Source organism: Pogoniulus pusillus, chromosome 4 (assembly GCF_015220805.1).
Source record: "Pogoniulus pusillus isolate bPogPus1 chromosome 4, bPogPus1.pri, whole genome shotgun sequence".
In the NCBI taxonomy this organism is placed as follows: domain Eukaryota; kingdom Metazoa; phylum Chordata; class Aves; order Piciformes; family Lybiidae; genus Pogoniulus; species Pogoniulus pusillus.
The window spans coordinates 44173948-44193221 of record NC_087267.1 but is presented as its reverse complement, the minus strand read 5'-3'; the positions used below and the strand labels follow the sequence as shown (position 1 = coordinate 44193221).

The 19274-nt window shown below is 44.5% G+C and overlaps 1 protein-coding gene across 1 annotated transcript in view; it reads right to left on the bottom strand.

The window, feature by feature from the left end:
• MKLN1 (muskelin 1) overlaps positions 1–19274 on the bottom strand; it is a 144620-nt gene that overhangs the window by 22467 nt on the left and 102879 nt on the right. The window contains exons 12-14 of the mRNA XM_064142724.1: positions 18376–18505; positions 4747–4894; positions 1790–1904 (exon numbers count right to left, since the gene is read on the bottom strand). Of these exons, the coding sequence (XP_063998794.1) occupies positions 1790–1904; positions 4747–4894; positions 18376–18505 (393 nt within the window). The remainder of the gene's footprint in view (positions 1–1789; positions 1905–4746; positions 4895–18375; positions 18506–19274) is intronic.

Below are 19274 nucleotides of genomic sequence, written 5' to 3'. Positions count from 1 at the left end.
GCCACAGAGGGTCTTCAAATACAGAGGTTCAAGAAGTCCAACAGGCTGCCCTTCTCCACAGCTTTAAAAATAATCACTCAAAACAATATATTCCACATCCCACTGATGAAGGATCTTCTTATTTATATCAGAGTAGTTTAGAAAGGTCATTTGAACAGAGGTTTCTAAAAATAAGACTCTTCAAAACAAGGACATCAAATAAAGCTTCAGATAAAGCTGGGCAACTGCCATCATCTGGCAACCTTCAGAGTAACTTATAAAATACTACTCTCAATCTCATGGCACCTTATGTTTAGAAGTAAGCCAGTAAAGGCAGAGCAGTATTTAGAGGCTGTCAGCAGTCAAATATCTTTATATAGGAGTTGCAGTTATTTCTCCCTAAAATCTCTTTATCTTCTAATTCTAGCCTGGTTGGGTTTCCCAAATTTGATTAACATTTCATGGTATTCCAGTTTGGGTCACAAGCATAACCCATTCTGGAGAACTGAATTGACTCTTACCCCTTTGGTTTTGTTTAAGGGGACCTGGGAGTGCATGGAGTGGTATGAATGAAGTATATTTGTCTTTTTGAGTTCAGACTGTTTCAGGTTAAAAAGAGAAGTTTATTTTAATTGCAAAATATCCATGAAAGGTTAAGCAAGTGTGTCACAGTGATTTAAATTCACAGGTTAATGAAGCTATGGCAATCTAATCCATGGGTTTGTGCTTTATTGGGTAATGTGCACAAAGCCCTAAGCTTACTGAGCAGCCATGTACACTATAGAAATATAAAGTCTATTTATGCATGAGCATGTCCATTAAAGTCAAACAGAGCTAAAGAATGACATGCAAAGCAGCTGTGGAAGAGATGAACAGTGAGTAGTTAATTTTCTCCTGGAAATGTGGGTAACTATCTGTGACCACTTAGTCACTAACAGGTTGTGCAATTAAGTCCCTGAGGATAACGAGCGAAGATTCAAGTGTTAGCTAGGAGCGAGCCACTTGACAACTTCATGGAGGTTTAGTATATCCAATTTCTCCTCCTTTCAGCTAAGATGGAGTTAATTCCCTTGCCAGTAGTTGGTTCAGTGCTGTTGTGTGAGAACAATGCTGATAACACACTTGATGTTTTAGTTGTTGCTAAGTAGCCGCTTATCCTAGTTCAAGATTTCTCAGTTTCCTATGTTCTGCCAGAGAGCAGGTGCACGAGAAGCTGGGAGAGAGCATGGGCAGGGCAGCTGATCCAAACTAGCCAAAGGGATATTCCATGCCATAGGACATCATGCTCAGGGTATAAACAGGAAGAGTTGATGAGGAGAGGCAGATTGTTACTGAGGCATCAGTCAGCATGTGGTGAGCAACTGCATTGTGCATCACTTGTCTTATCTTGGGTTTTATTGCTCTCTGTTACTCTTTTCATTACTATTATATCTTATTAATTATTATTTCCCTTTAGTTAATGAAACATTTCTCATTTCAGCCCAAAAATCTAACTTTTTTGTCCAATTCTTCCCCATCCCACTGGGAGCAGCAAGAAGCAAGTAAGCAGCCACGTGGTGCTTACGTTTCTGGCTAGGATTAAACCAGAACATCACTGCCTATGTTTTGATTTGTCCTAGGAGCTATCACATTTGCTTCACACCAATGTAAAAAGTAGCCTAGCAATTAATTTCAGAAGGGGTCAACAAGTTAAATTAAAGTTACACTAAAATAAAGCTATGTTCATTGCACCATCTCTGAAGCAGCAGCAATAGCAGCAGCAATGCCTTAATTGCAACACAGCTACAGATGTGTCTCTGGACTCTCATACCTTGTGCAGCTCGTCGTACACCAGCTGATGAGCAAACCTTGGGCAGGGTTCCTCTTCTTGAAGACTTTTACCTGGATTCTCTTTTGCTGCTTGGTCATTCTTGTAGACACAAGACCTGAAATACAAAGCAGTAAATAACCACTAGTGGTACATATGGAAAGGAGAAAAAGTTACTAGAAGGCAATGTACAAATGAAGGGAGGTTGTAGCCAGGGATTGGTCTCTTCTCCCAAGCAACGAGCAACAGAAGAACAAGGTGACACAGTCTCAAGTTGTGGCAGGGGAGGTCTAGGCTGGATGTTAGGAGGAAGTTGTTGTCAGAGAGAGTGATTGGCATTGGAATGGGCTGCCCAGGGAGGTGGTGGAGTCACCGTTCCTGGAGGTGTTGAAGCATAGCCTGGCTGAGGCACTTAGTGCCATGGTCTAGTTGACTGTTTAGGGCTGGGTGCTAGGTTGGACTGGATGATGTTGGAGGTCTCTTCCAACCTGGTTGATTCTATGCCAATCTGAAACGCTTGACAGATTGCATCTCAGATTTTCTTACTTCTCTACAAATAGTCCTCTACTATCCCACTCCCATTCTTATCTCTACAACAAAACCCATCCAACGATCAGAGAAGGTCACCTTGGCTGACAAAGCCCTCAATCCAAAGTCAACCAGGAAAAAACTTCTAGAAGACTTCTGTCATGAGCTCTGCAGATGTCTTTCGATGTTGCATGATCTGCTAGCACAATTGTCAGCATAAATATATTCCATTTCAAGTCTGTTTTGTTTGGGAAAGACCTCTAAGATCACCAAAAGCCCAGCTATTAAACTGCTATGCCAGGTCACCACTAAACCACGTCCTTAAGCTCCACATCTACACAACTTTCAAGTACCTCCAGGGTTGGAGATTCCACTGTTGCCCTGAGCAGCCTGTTCAGGGATCTGATGACCTTTTTGGGGAAGACTTTTTTTCCTAGTGTCCAACCTAAACCTCCCCTGGTGCAACTTGGGTTTTTTTTTCCCTTTTCTCCTGTCACATGCTACGTGGGAGAAGAGACCCACCCCCACCTTGCTATAATCTCTTTCAGGTAGTTATAGAGCATGAGAATATCTCCCCTCAACCTCCTTTACTCCAGGTTAAACAACTCCAGTTCCCTTAGTTGCGCTTCACAAGACCTATCCTCTAGACCACCTTGGACACAGGAGAGCCACAGAGGATAGCAAAGTTCACATCAATCACTGGTTTCCAAGCAGACTGCAGCTGAAAATCCACTTCTGAAAACCAACACTCACACCTTTCAAAGCAATTGGACTCAGATGAGAAGAGACCTTGAAAACAGAAGTGCTACCAGCTCTGGAAAGTGACAGTGGCAAGCAGTTACCAAATAATAGTGCAGGAAAGAGATGAGGAGATAATGTCCTCAGAATACTGGATCCAGCAGGTAGCTGAACTACCTCATGCAGCCTGGAAAGAACTGGTAGATCTAGTACAAAGACTTCCCTGTCACTGTATGTACAGCAGCCCAGTTTCCTTAGTTCCTAATAACCAATACCCTGTATGCTGCTATTAACTTATATCTGACTGTATTTGCTGCACTGATGATGAATCTTGACCTTGAACACTTCCTACAGGAAAAACTTTTTTGAATAGTTTACTTCCCCTCATCCTCTCCATCTGCCTCCAGTAGAATCATAGAATCATAGAATCAACCAGGTTGGAAGAGACCTCCAAGATCATCCAGTCCAACCTATCACCCAGCCCTAGCCAGTCAACTAGACCATGTCACTGAGTGCCTCATCCAGTCTTTTCTTGAAGACCCCCAGGGACGGTGCCTCCACCACCTCCCTGGGCAGCCCATTCCAATGCCAATCACTCTCTCTGTGAAAAACTTCTTCCTAACATCCAGCCTATACCTACCCTGGCACAACTTGAGACTGTGTCCCCTTGTTCTATTGCTGGTTACCTGGGAGAAGAGGCCAACCCCCACCTGGCTACAATGTCCCTTCAGGTAGTTGTAGACAGTAATAAGATCACCCCTGAGCCTCCTCTTCTCCAGGCTAAACAGGCCCAGTTCCCTCAACCTCTCCTCATAGGATTTGTGTTCCAGGCCCCTCACCAGCTTCGTTGCCCTTCTCTGGACATGTTCCAGTACCTCAACATCTTTCTTGAATTGAGGGGCCCAGAACTGGACACAGCACTCAAGGTGTGGCCTGACCAGTGCTGAGTACAGGGGAAGAATAACCTCCCTTGTAACTCCCAGTAAAGGAGTTCACATGATTGCTCTCCCTCACATAGTTTATTGCCACAGTGTCTCTAAAGATTGTGTTCAGTTCTGGGCCCCCCAGTTTAGGAGGGACATTGAGATGCTTGAGCGTGTCCAGAGAAGGGCGACGAGGCTGGGGAGAGGCCTTGAGCACAGCCCTACGAGGAGAGGCTGAGGGAGCTGGGATTGGTTAGCCTGGAGAAGAGGAGGCTCAGGGGTGACCTTATTGCTGTCTACAACTACCTGAGGGGTGGTTGTGGCCAGGAGGAGGTTGCTCTCTTCTCTCAGGTGGCCAGCACCAGAACAAGAGGACACAGCCTCAGGCTGTGCCAGGGGAGATTTAGGCTGGAGGTGAAGAGAAAGTTCTTCACTGAGAGAGTCATTGGGCACTGGAATGGGCTGCCCGGGGAGGTGGTGGAGTCACCGTCCCTGGGGCTGTTCAAGGCAGGATTGGACGTGGCACTTGGTGCCATGGTCTGGCCTTGAGCTCTGTGGTAAAGGGTTGGACTTGATGATCTGTGAGGTCTCTTCCAACCCTGATGATACTGTGATACTGTGATTAAAAGGTGACTCAAGGGAACTCAGTTGTCTTAAGCACTGCCATTCCATGGTTGTAGGAGGCTGCAGTCACCTGGGAGATTGGACAGTGCAGGACTGCCTTCTATAGCAAGTCAGTATGTTAGAAAGAGCAACCCTTTCACTACTTACCAGCTGTTCCTCACAATGTCATAAATCCAGAAGGAATTCCTGACATTCTCTTCCCGCTTCTCCTTGTCTTTACTGAGTCCTGACAAGACATGGATTTCATTCAGTTCTGGATCAATGGTAGCCCTTTGAGTGAAACCTGTCATTGGAACTGACAGAAAAGAAAAAGTTACACACTGAAAACAACAGAGGAAGGAAGGAATTTAAGCATCAAACAAACATCTCCCTCCTCTGAAATTCAGCAGATCTTCTAATACCCATGTTACAAACATGAGAATTCACATAACCAACTCTTGAGTTTTATGGGATGAAGAGCACCTTAAGTTTAACCTCACTACTTCATTTCCTCAGACAAACATCTCCATCCTCCTGAAATTCAGCAGACCTAATACCCATGTTACAAACAAGTGAGTTCACATAACCAACTCTTGAGTTTTATGGGATGAAGAGCACCTTAAGTTTAACCTCACTACTTAGTTTCCTCAGACAAGCATCTCCATCCTCCTGAAATTCAGCAGACCTAATACCCATGTTACAAACAAGTGAGTTCACATAACCAACTCTTGAGTTTTGTGGGATGAAGAGCACCTTAAGTTTAACCTCACTACTTCATTTCCTCAGACAAACATCTCCATCCTCCTGAAATTCAGCAGACCTAATACCCATGTTACAAACATGAGAATTCACATAACCAACTCTTGAGTTTTATGGGATGAAGAGCACCTCAAGTTTAACCTCACTACTTCATTTCCTCAGACAAACATCTCCCTTCTCCCGAAATTCAGCAGACCTAATACCCATGTTACAAACAAGTGAGTTCACATAACCAACTCTTGAGTTTTATGGGATGAAGAGCACCTCAAGTTTAACCTCACTCCTTAGTTTCCTCAGACAAACATCTCCATCCTCCTGAAATGCAGCAGACCTTCTAATACTCATGTTACGAACATGAGAGTTCACACAACTCTTGAGTTTTATCAGGTAAAGAACACCTTAAGGAAATGAGGAAACCAGGTAGTGAGGTTAAACTTCTTGTTAACTTTCACCTCCTCATCATTCATATAAACCCAAAATTGGGGAATGAGTGATCCCATCGGAATGGGCTTCCCAGGGAGGTGGTGAAGGCAACATCCCTGGAGGTCTTCAAGAAAAGACTCGACGAGGGACTTAGTGCCATGGTCTGGTTGACTCGATAGGGCTGGGGGATAGGTTGGACTGGATGATCTTGGAGGGCTCTTCCAACCTGGTTGATTCTATGATTCTACCCCAAGCTGATATTTTCATGACCTCTCATTATTTACCACAACTGAATGCTGCAATAGCACATCCTAAAATAGGAGGTGTGCAGAAGTTGCCAAGTAAACAATTTCCTTCTTGTACACACCCTCCAAAGCAGGATGAGGAGGAGGGGAAGAAACATCACTCAGAGGCTGACTCCTTCCCTGCTAAGGACAAGCCCTTACGCAAATTCACTTATTCCCTCCCTATTTGTGACTCTTGAAATGCACAAAAAACACTCTTAGAGCTTCTGTTTCCTAGCAAAAAGACCAGGCAGAGCTATCTGGGAGACTAACAGCTCAGAAACAAGGATTAAACTGTCTCAAGATAGAGATAGAAGATCTTTTTAGATACAACCAGTGTGACTTCATGATCTCATCTGCAAAAGGAAGCACCAATTCCAAAAAGATCAACTGCAAAAGCTGGGAAAGCTCAAAAAAAGCCTCAAGGTGAACTCAAGATTCTGTAGCTCACAACCTTGCACTGAGTCCTTTAGGACAAAGATATCAAGAAGTTTCTAACCAGTCGTGGTGCAATTACCAAGCTATTCTTCTGCCCCATCTTCAGCTCCAGAAATATGGCAAGATACTGAGGATTCCAGAAGTTTTCATCACAATTCCCCGAAAAAAAGGTCAGCAAATTTGTTTGGCAGCCCCTTCTGTTTGTTGTATAATTCCCTATTTCCTGTTTCCCTAGGCAACTATCCTTCCAAAATGTATCTGTGAAGGGCACATGATCGTTGTTTACAGATCCTGTTTGTCTCGTTTCTCTTTCTGGGTCAGTTTACAAAGGCTGGTAAAGGTTCCTGATCTTCCTGCAAGACTTTTGGCATGCAAAATTCTCAGACCTCTTCATTTTGGAAATTCTTCCCTGTAATTAACTGTAAGCTGCAGACACTGCCTAGAAAAGAAGCCTTATGCTAATAAATCATTTCATGTTGCTGTTGAAGAACACACAAAATGGCATTTTCCAAGCCAATTCTGTAACAGTTCTTGGTTTTCTCTTTCACTCCTCTCATTAGGCTGAGGGAGCAGGGGTTGTGCAGCCTGCAGAAGAGGCTCAGGGGTGACCTCATTGCTGTCTACAACTACCTGAAGGGAGGCTGTAGCCAGGTGGGGTTGGTCTCTTCTCCCATGCAACCAGCAACAGAAGAAGGGGACACAGTCTGAAGTTGTGCCAGGGAAGGTCTAGGCTGGATGTTAGGAGGAAGTTGTTGTCAGAGAGAGTGATTGGCATTGGAATGGGCTGCCCAGGGAGGTGGTGAAGTCCCCATCCCTGGAGGTGTTGAAGCAAAGCCTGGATGAGGCACTTAGTGCCATGGTCTAGTTGATTGTTTAGGGCTGGGTGCTAGGTTGGCCTGGACGATGTTGGAGGTCTTTTCCAAACTACTTGATTCTATGATTCATTAGCTGGAAGCCAGGAGAGCAATAAACACCATCTAAAATACTCAGAGTAGTGTTTGATTTGCTAAAATTGAAGTCTCTAGTGCAATGTTTAGCAAAGCTGCCAAAAAAAAATCAAAATGTTTCTTAAAAATATACTTAAAGAAATGCTTCATTTTAATGAAAACTTTAGCAGAATCTGAAGTACAGCCAGGAAATTCATAGAATCATAGAATCAGTCAGGGTTGGAAGGGAACACAAGGAGCAGACAGTTTCAACCCCCCTGCCATGGTCATGGACACTCTACCCTAGAGCAGGCTGCCCACAGCCTCAACCAGCCTGGCCTTAAACACCTCCAGGGATGGGGCCTCAACCACCTCTCTGGGCAACCCATTCCAGCCTCTCACCACTCTCATGCTCAACAATTTCCTCTTCATGTCCAGTCTGAAGCTCCTCACCTCCAGCTTTGCTCTATTCCCCCTGGAATTCATGGAATCACAGAATGATCTGGGTTGGAAGGGACCTCCAAAGGTCATGTAGTCCAACTTCTTTGCACTGAAGAGGGACATCTCTAGATCAGGCTGCCCAGAATCTTGTACAGTTTGATCTTGAATATCTCCAGAGATGGGGCCTCAACTACCTTCCTGGGCAACCTGTTCCAGTGTTCCATTACTTTGATGGTAAAGAGCTTGTTCCTAACACCTAATCTAAATCTAGTCTAATTTCAAATCATGGACTCTCATCCTATCACTACTGGCCTTTGTAAACAGTCCATCTCCATCCTTCTTCTAGGCCCCTTTCAGGTACTGGACAGCCACTATTAGGTCTGCGTGCTAGTTTGAAGCAGGCTAGAATGTTTTGGTGAGAAGGACTAGATTACAGGCTGGGAAAGGGAAACAATGGAGATGTTGATTTCCCTCATAGCCTTGCTGAGATGTATAACAAGAATCAAAACATAGATAAGGCACAACTACTCCGGCTGGGGAGCTCCGAGCTGCATCTCTCTCTCTAACCTCACCCTCTGTTTCTCTGATTAATCCACTTTGCTTCCTAACCCCCTGGCCAAAACTCCATTCTTCCTTGGGACTGGGGTAAGGTTGAGGGGGCAGGAGGGGAAGAAGATGAAGGGGCAGTTGGGAGCCCCTCCTAGGGACTCAGGTTTCTGGGAGGGCTGTTGTGTTTCTGTACTACCTTTTCCCTTATCTATTTCTTTCTATAACTGTATATACTGTAAATATCTGCTTGCATATTGTGCTAGCTGTAAATATAAGCTTCATTCAATTTCCAGAGCCACTGAGTCTAGTCTGGGTGATTTCCAAAGTGGGGGGGGGGGCAGGGAACACCTAAACCACCACAGTCTCCCTGGGGGTTGCTTTTCTCCAGGTCCTGTCAACATAATCCTTGCTTATGATTTCCTGGAAGAACAGGACGCAGATCCTCTGGAGCCCTCATCATCATAACCTCTGCCTGTTTTGACCTCTGATTTTGCCACAAAGTTTTGAAGGAAAATTCATCTGCTTATGCAAATTGGTGGCAACAGAGCTAAAAGAAAAAAGGAACAATGCTGGCACAGCAACAACCTACATACCTTGTTTTAGCTGCAAACCACAAGGAAATCTTTAAAAGCGACTAATGAGTCCTATGAAAGTCACCCAATAAGGAAATTAAGAACAAAAAGGCAATTACAGACTAAATATCATTAATTTTTGGAAAAATATCATGGAATGTGTTTGCCTGCATAGTCAGAAACTAAACCATTGACCCAAAAGGATTAAATTCAAGGAGTATTTTGAGCCATTTTTGGCAGGAGAGCCATCTAAATTTCATCAGCAATGCTAATGTAGGTGGAAAATGTCTTTGCAACCCTATCTGCTGCTTTGAACATTCAAAACCATGCTGGGTTTCCCAAAAAAAATGAAAGAGAGTCATACAACTCTTCAGAGCATTAGTACCTCAGGCTCATGGAAATGAAAATGATTACCATCATGAGGAAGGCAGTTGCTTTATTACCACTGAGAGAGGAAGCGTGCGAAACCTGTCTATGGAAATCCCATCCCTCCTCCTGAAATGTTGTTAAATAAATGAATTTTTGTATCTAGTTTATGCTCCATTTCCTGCAGCTGAAATTATTATTTAAATGGTGAAGGAGGGAAAAGCCAAAGTTCAGTCTCTGATGGTTTTTTTTTTTTTGCATCTTGGTAGGAAGAATAGGATTTATCTACAGCAACTGCAAAGAAAAAAGCAAATTCAAGTCAAGTAATTTCAGGTAACCCTGAGTGGAAAATCAATCCCTGAGATTTTTTTGAAATGAAGAATTAGGAGAAAAAAAAAATACATTTAGCAGGAGTTTAAGATGAAGAGCAACTTTAAAAGTCTTTGATTTTTTTTTTAGGTGGTTGAGGCCCCATCCCTGGAGGTGTTTAAGGCCAGGCTGGATGAGGCTGTGGGCAGCCTGCTCTAGGGTAGGGTGTCCATGGCCATGGCAGGGGGGGTGGAACTAGATGCTCCTTGTGGTCCCTTCCACCCCTGACTGATTCTATGATTCTATTATATGATTCTATGACTTACCTAAATATGATTTCTACAAAGTGTGATGGTTTGGGTGTTCCCTGCCTCCCCCCCCACTTTACAGAAATCACCCAGACTAGCCTCAGTGGCTCTGGAAATTGAATGAATGAAGCTTTATACAGCTTAGCACAAGACACAAGCAGGTATTTACAATATATATACAGCTATAGACAGAAATAGACAAGGTAAAAGGTAATACAGAAACACAACAGCCCCCCCAGAAACCTGAGTCCCCAGGAAGGGCTCTCAACCACTCTTTCACCTCCTTTCCACCCCTCCACCTTACCCCAGACTTTGCCTTATGCTTAAGGTGAGTCAGAGGGTTGGCCAGGGGGGGTTAGGAAGCAGAAGGATTAGTTAGCAAGTTAGGAAGAGAAGTGCCTGCAGCCAGAGCCAGAACCCAGCGAGCGACTCCCTTATCTTTATTATGTTCATGCTCTTCTACATCTCAGCAAGCCTATGAGTGCAGTAGTCATCCTCATTGTTTCCTTCTCACAGCCTATCATCTAATTCCTCTCACCAAACTCTCCCAGCTAGGCTCAAACTAGCACACAAAGGTGTTTTAAGCAGTGCCTTAGGCTAGACAAAGTTGACATGCAGTCTTCCCCAGCGGAAGACTGAACTCAAAAGCTGGATGCAATATGATTAAGAACACCCCCACAAAACACCACCAATTTGGTCAGCATAACCCTGAAAATGAACAGAAAATAAGGCAAGTAGACAGGAAGAGGAAGATGCCACGATTTTAAGCACAACAGAAACGTCAAAAAAGATGTTCACCGAGGAAGTCTGATCTGTGACAGAGCGAAAGAGCTGCACAGAATCCTGGTGCCTGACAAACACTTCCACTAGAGGGTAAGAGAGCCTCACGGTCGGCATGGACAGCAGGCTCCCCGGGACGTGACTGTTGGATGCAATTCAAATGACTGTGGTCAGTGTACGAGAGAGGGATATGGGCTGTAAACTTGTGACAAATATCTGCGATGTTTAGCTGACAAAACATGCATTGAGAAGGACATTTAATACTGCACAGGAGACCAAACTCGGCCTGTGATGGGAAATCATTGCTTAGGATCTATTTTTTTTTATGCAAGACTGAAAAAGTCACAGACAAGAAGTAGTGAGAATTAGAGCTGATAACGTCAGTGCATTCCACAACTGTTATTTGCAGCGTCCTAGAATCAAGGGGTTCATAAAGTGGTAAGAATGGCACATGGAAGTTCCCTCACTCCTCTGCTTCTTTGCAGAAACACAGGTGTAAATCATCTTTGGAGCAAATCCTCCACTGATTTCACACCTTTCAGAGTGCCTCCCAGTCCCAGCAACCACCCAGATCAGCTGTGGGCAGCTCAAAAGGACAAAGCAGTAAGCAAGGACTCGGCTATGGTTGTTTTGAACACGCACTGGCCTGTCGCTATGCAGCATTAACTTGGCTCCTGTGACAATACATCACTGATTGAAGAGGGAAAGCTGTACAGAGAAACTACTAAACAACACAATCCCCAGACATCTCCAAAACTGCAAATGCTCTCCTGTGCCACTGCATTATTCCCCTCCCTACCCTGTAATCTCATTAACCAGTCCAGCATAGAAGAGAACTAACTAACTGGCAATGAAGAGCTCTGAAACCTCTCTCCAGAACTTCCATTTATTTTTTATGCAGCAAAAATGAAAAGCTCATGGCTTCAATGTTTGAAAATGTTATTTTCATCCACACAGGCCTTGAGTTAGCAGCCAGTTACATAAACAAGGCCAAGTGCAGGGTTCTGCACTTTGGCCACAACAACCCCAAGCAGCGCTACAGGCTGGGGACAGAGTGGCTGAGAGCAGCCAGGAGGAAAGGGACCTGGGGGTACTGATAGATAGTAGCTGAAAATGAGCCAGCAGTGTGCCCAGGTGGCCAAGAGAGCCAATGGCATCCTGGCCTGCATCAGGAACAGTGTGGCCAGGAGGACAAGGGAGGTTATTCTGCCCCTGTACTCAGCACTGGTCAGGCCACACCTTGAGTACTGTGTCCAGTTCTGGGCTCCTCAATTCAAGAAAGATGTTGAGGTGCTGGAACATGTCCAGAGAAGGGCAACAAAGCTGGTGAGGGGCCTGGAGCACAAATCCCATGAGAAGAGGTTGAGGGAGCTGGGCCTGTTTAGCCTGGAGAAGAGGAGGCTCAGGGGTGATCTTATTACTGTCTACAACTACCTGAAGGGGCATTGTAGCCAGGTGGGGGGTGGCCTCTTCTCCCAGGCAACCAGCAATAGAATAAGGGGACACAGTCTCAAGTTGAGCCAGGGGAGGTCTAGGCTGGATGTTAGGAAGAAGTTCTTCACAGAGAGAGTGATTGGCATTGGAATGGGCTGCCCAGGGAGGTGGTGGAGGCACTGTCCCTGGGGGTCTTCAAGCAAAGCCTGGCTGAGGCACTTAGTGCCATGGTCTGGTTGATTGGATAGGGCTGGGTGCTAGGTTGGACTGGATGATCTTGGAGGTCTCTTCCAACCTGGTTGATTCTATGATTCTATGATTCTATCACTCTTGCGATAAAAAACTGATTTAGAAGGATGAAAATACACTTGCTTGATCTAAATCCTGTCTTCCCTCTGCTGTGAATGCATAACAAGCAGTAATGCCTCAGAAAGCTTTGGTAAGATGCTGTGTAACCCTGTACAATATAATTTCCCTTTAAACATAACACATGGGAAATGCTTTTCTACAGAAGTGATGCCTAATGTTGAAACAGATACTTTCCCACTACCCCAGTCCCGACTTGCAGGCATTTATTTAGTCATAGTGATCATTTCAGCAAGCTGAATATCTTTTGGCATGCATGTGCAAACAGCTACAGTTGTTTCAAGCCCAACGCTGGCTGCTGCCAGGCCTTGGTAAGAAAACAGCTTTGACGCAGAAGCGGGGTTTGCAAAGCAGCAAATATGAGCTCACAGACACGGCTCTCGCAGCACCAGGCAGAAGTCTGCAAACCAAATCTCATCTCTAGCTTTTGAGGGGATGCTAGAGCACGTTTTTAAGCATGCTTTGAAACACAACCCTGGCACAACAACGATATGAAACTTGTAGGCGATGGACTACATCTGCAGATTCGTGAAGGGTAACTGAGAAGCAAGTTCACCGACAGCCTTCTAGCGCCACACGAGTTACAACACCCCTCGGAACACCTTGCTGCTAATCCCACCACAAGTGACTCACAAGTATCCTCCCTCCTTGTGATTAACACTGGAGCAAGCTACGTCATAGGGACACTGTTGTTCACCAGAACTCAGCACCTCCCTGATGGATTAATTTAAGAAGAGCGGTAGGTCAGCAAATTACTCCACACCGCCACTTGCAATCCATATGGAAGAGAAGCAGCACCTCCTCTGAACTCTTACAGAGCAAACCTTGATGAGTGATAGAGCGAGCAAGCAGGCCAGCTGTTGACACAGCAAGATAATGATTATCCTCTTGGATTTTTCATGATGAGACTGCACTTGGCAGTCAGCCAAGAAGCGGCTAAGGAGACCATTTGAACAGTTTAGTTGTCATGTTGAAAAAGCAACAATCCAATGTCCACTGCTCGATTCCCTCCCAAGCAACGTGAGATTTTGGCAAAAACAGGTCAGTTAGTAAATCTGAATGGAATTCTGCTCCAGTGCCATCTCTGCAAAACACCCTCAGGATTTAGTGGCTGCCTACTCTCTTCCTCGCCTTCACAGTCAGAAGAAAGCATTTTAAGACTGGTTCAGAGAAGCACCTAAAAAAGAACAGCATGTAAGGTCCCTCACAAAATGCTGTGCTTCCACAACAAGGGATACATGGCCACTGGCAAGGTGGACCTTAAACTGAAAGAGGGCAAAACAGCAGATGTCACAAACAACTGACCAAAATGGGATACTCAGACTGCTTTTCTCAGTTGGATTCAGTCTCTGGTGGCCTAGCAGGACTATCTGTTTAGATTAATGGGTTTCTGATTTTGTCTTGCTTTACATCAGGGTTTTCTGGCCTGGGTTGTGTCGTCTCTGTCCGTGGTACTTAGCCATGAAATCTGTCATGTGCCCAGGTCTGTATCTGGAACAAGAACCTGCCCCATCAAGAGATGAAAGATCTTGACAATCACACTTGCAGTTTGCCCATACAAACTACTTCACCATTAAAAGCAGCTGCAAGAACACCTATGGCTTGTTCTCATTTGACTTTGGAAGTTACTCGATGCTAAGTAATATAAGATGATCATGGTTCCCTTGCAGAAGAAAATTCTCCCTCTGACCAACAGCTCTGACACATTACCTGAGTCAGGGCCAAAAAGGATTATCACAAGAACCCTGACACAAGTGTTCCCATTAGCTCCTGTAGACCTGATACGACTGTTCATGATTAGTCATGGACTGCGTGCAAAGCAAGTCAGGCAAGCTGTCAGTGCAGCCCTCTGAAGACATCTGATACCAGTGGCCTCTCTAGACCGTGTGTGTATGCTTCAGAGTGTGTGGCAAAGGCATGTTAGGTTTGGGGACTGGTTTTTAATTGTTTGTGGTTCTTTCAAAAGGAATAAAAAGTAGATGACTGCTCTAAAAGAATACGTTCATCAACATATACATTTCTGCTTCTCCTCCAACCATAGGCTCAAGCTGTATTGCAACTCCTTCAATTTGTACCACTACTGCCATTCCTCACATCAGACTCATTATCACAGTTGCATTCTCTTTTCCTTTGTCTCATTCTGTCCATTATCTAGCTAACAAATTTCTTAACCCAAAGAGTTATCATGCAACAGGAAGATAACCATCCCTTGTGGTTTACAATCACTGCAGTGCCCTCCTTTGATGCCACAGGTTTTTGATGCCATGAGCTGGAGAAAGCACTCATGCTCAGTGGAAAAAGGCATATGGATGACAAAAGGATCTGGAAGGCTTACCCCATTTCAAAGTTGATCAAGTCAGGAGACATTTTTAGTAGGAAAATCTGCATGCAAAGAGTCTTTTGGAAATTGTACCTTGATTGAACTTGTCCCAGGAATGAAAAACACCCACAACTCAACTTGCTGAAATTAAAGATCTAAGTGATCCTTACCACCCAATATTCTCAAACAAGTCACCTACACAAGGAACTGGTTCCAGTATCAACACAAAGGCACTACTAAGAATAAAGCAAGACTATACAGCAAAAATACAGAATCAAGTCCAAGCGTTACCCCAGCACTGCCAGGTCATCACTAAACCATAGAATCACAGAATCATATAATCAGCCAGGTTGGAAGAGACCTCCAAGATCATCCAGTCCTACCTAGCACCCAGCCCTAGCCAGTCAACCAGACCATGGCACTAAGTGCCTCAGCCAGGCTTTGCTTCAACACCTCCAGGGATGGTGCCTCCACCACCTCCCTGGGCAGCCCATTCCAATGGGAAATCACTCTCTCTGTGAAGAACTTCTTCCTAACATCCAGCCTATACCTCCCCTGGCACAACTTGAGACTGTGTCCCCCTGTTCTATTGCTGGTTGCCTGGGAGAAGAGGCCGCCCCCTACCTGGCTACAATGCCCCTTCAGGTAGTTGTAGACAGTAATAAGATCACCCCTGAGCCTCCTCTTCTCTGAATGTCCCACAGCATCACAGTTATGCATCTTTTTGATGCGTAGTGAGGATTCCACCACTTCCTTGGCCAGCCTGTTCCAGGGCTTCACAACATTTTTAGGGAAGAAATTTTTTCTTAGCACCCAAGCTAAAGCTCACCTGGTACAATTTCAGGCCACTTCCTCTTATTCTGTCACTTCTTTACCTGAGGGAAGAGATCAACCTCCCCCTGGCTCCAATCTCCTTTCAGGTAATTGTAGAGAGCCAGGTCTCCCCTCAGCCACCTTTTCTCCAGACTGGCCAATCCCAGTTCTCTCATCCAGAAGAGGAGAGCAGTGAGCTCAAGACACCATTACCATAGTTTCCTAGTACTGCAACGACTGCTTGTTACTGATAATCTTTTAACTACCCATTTTACCACTACTTAAAAATCTTCTCACTACACACATGGAAATTTTAAACAAATGCACAATTAAGTTCTCAGAGAAAGGGTAAAAATCAAAATAGCTCGACTAAGAATAGAACTGAATGCCACATGTAAGCCAGGAACAAAATGTAATCATGGGACTTTATAGGAACATTTAGGTCAGGCATCCTCAACTTGACTCATCACATTGAGCAGCTTAAGACTTCACAGCGACCAGTCAGAGAATCACTTTGTTCATACAGATCAAAATGGTGTATCACTACCTAACAGGAACACGGTAAAGACTTGCATTTTGGGGTGAAAATAGTGCTGTCAGCATTTGCTGTCTGAATGTAACAAGCATTTTGTTCTCTTTCTGTTAAAATGCAAATAATCCTAGCATTTGCTCTCAAAAGCAACGTTCAAATCTGTTTACTTTCGGCACATGGGAGAACAGTAAACCGAAAGATCTACTCGTGAATTATTTCCAGTGAGTCATTTTCTTACAAAGTCTACTATTCACTACTTCAGGGCCTGTGGGAATGGGGAGGAGGGCTAAATATTAGTGTCTGATTTCCTTAACCCAACCTTGCCGATAATGTACTTGCTGAGAAGCAGAGCTCTGCTTTCTGCAGCTGCAAGGCAAGCTGGGGATCTTTAAATGCGAAGCAGACGGAGGTGTCATCTTCAAGCCAGACTTTAAAGCTTCTGGCTGTAAAGAAATGTAGTGTTCAAAAAGCAAAATGGCAGAATGATAGCAAGTTCATGGGGGGGGGTGGGAAATAAGACAAATTCAATTCTTTAAAAGCTCTGAGGACAACAAACAGTGCGTGGGTGTGTGTAGAGCAGCATCAGGCAACACGCAGGCACCTTAATAAAGGAGACTGTCAACAAGACAGGCTGGTTCTTGGAAGCACTCAAGTAAATAAATGACTCCAGAGCATAAGAGCTTGGGTATTCTTCTTCCTCATTGGCATAACTAAATTAATGAGCAAACAGTAACTCATAACCATTAATAATTCACTTCAAAAGTTCCACAAAATTACCCGCTAAAAATTAAGCCTGATGGAAATAAAAGAGAGCAGCCTGAATTCAAGATAAATTAGCTTCCCCGGGATTTTGGTAAGTGGAGGAAGAGAAAACAAGATTGGGACTAAATATACATAATGAGAAATATTCATAACTTCTGTCCTAGCAGTACAAGGGGCAACACAAATTCCAACTGCTGAGCTGCATGCTGAAAAGCAAGGTGTTTGTAACAGGAACATCAAATGTTTTGACACGTGGAAATCCTGTTTGGAAATAAAGAACTTGGTCCTCTATGGGATTTGAGGAGAAAAGGTACAAAATCGTCTCTTTCTGGCTATGTTACAATGCCTCCTAGGTGTTTTTAAAGGCTCTTGGTACACAGAACTATGCCCTCTTTATATAGCCCCAGTGGTAGGAACCAACAGGGCTGAAGCTATTTATCGTCCCTCACTGATAATTTAGTACAAGAACAACAGGACAACCAGTCCCATCTTTCCAGTCACCTTCTGCCAAGCTAAACCTCTGTCCCTCTATCCCAATTCTCCATCTCTGAGGTGCTGGAATGTTTCCAGAGAAGGGTGACAAAGCTGGTGAAAGGCCTGGAACACAATTCCTTTGAGGGGAGGCTGAGGGAGCTGGGGGTGTTTAGCCTAGAGAAGAGGAGGCTCAGGGCTGACCTCGTTGCTGTCTACAACTACCTGAAGGGAGGTTGTAGCCAGGTGGGTGTTGGTCTCTTCTGCCAGGCAAGCAGCAACAGAAGAAGGAGACACAGTCTCAAGTTGTGCCAAGGCAGGTCTAGGTTGGATGTTAGGAGGAAGTTGTTGGCAGAGAGAGTGATTGGCATTGGAATGGGCTGCCCAGGGAGGTGGTGCAGTCCCCATCCCTGAGGGTGTTGAAGCAAAGCCTGGCTGAGGCACTTAGTGCCATGGTCTAGTTGACTGTTTAGGGCTGGGTGCTAGGTTGGCCTGGCTGATCTTGGAGGTCTCTTCCAACCTGGTTGATTTTATCCTACTTGCCTTTCTGCATCTCAGACCAAGCAGATTACTTCTATTTTATGGCATCTTTGATGAGCACTAGAAAAAAATATTTTTTCAGTCTTTCTGGGTTTGTCTTTGCTGGAGTTTCAAAAGAGACATTTTTAATTCTTATTTTGCTGATTTTTTTCTTTTCTCTTTTGAGATGCTATGTGGTTTCACACATCAATTATTTGTATTGTGCTGAAGATAGAGAGTGTCAGATGACAAGAAGGACAAAAGATCTGGCATAAGTTTAACCTATATACTGTGGAGTTCACTTGGGTATGTAGGGCTTAGTTAAGTATGCTAACCTGATACTGAAGCACACCAAAGCTGGCCTTTTACCCACTTACCAAGTTGTACCAAACAAGAAGAATTTGACAGATGTAGTAATCTCTTACCCATCCCTGAATCTTTCTTAGTGCCATCTGAAATGATATCGACGTGATCGCTGTCGACATCGTAACTGAAGAAGTCGTTCAAGTAAGTCTTCGATCTCTGCCCACCAAATACATAGAGGCAGCGGTTTTTCTAGGGTGGAAAAAGAAACAAAAAGAAGCATGTCTTTACAAAGCTCAACAAAGAATGTTGGCCAACTGAGACCATTAACAGAGACATTAATAAATCAAAGAATAACAGATATATTCTAGCCTTCATGTTGAAGGAATGGGGATTGCACCGAAGTTCACGCTGGGAATGGAATCCCAGACTGATGTTTTGAGTTGATTCAGTACTGGTAAGTAAATAAGCTGAGAATTTGATCTTCTCCCTTGTGTGGAATCATAGAATTGTTTTGGTCAAGAGACCTTTAAGATCATTGAGTCCAACCCTCAAACTAAGACCACCATGGCTGTTAAACCATGTTCTGCAGCAAACAGCCATTGTCAAAGCCTGGAACACAAACCCTATGAGGAGAGGCTGAGGGAGCTGGCATTGTTTAGCCTGGAGGAGGCTCAGGGGTGACCTCATTGCTGCCTACAACTGCCTGAAGGGAGGCTGTAGCCAGGTGGGGTTGGTCTCTTCTGCCAGGCAACCAGCAACAGAACAAGGGGACATAGTCTCAAGTTGTGGTGTGGGAGGTTTAGGCTGGATGTTAGGAGGAAGTTGTTGCCAGAGAGAGTGATTGGCATTGGAATGGGTTGCCCAGGGAGGTGGTGGAATCTCTATCCCTGGAAGTGTTCAAAAAGGGTCTCTATCCCTGGAGGTGTTCAAAAAGAGACTGGATGAGGCACTTAGTGCCATGGTCTAGTTGATTGTCTAGGGCTGGGTGCTAGGTTGGCTTGGATGATCTTGGAGGTCT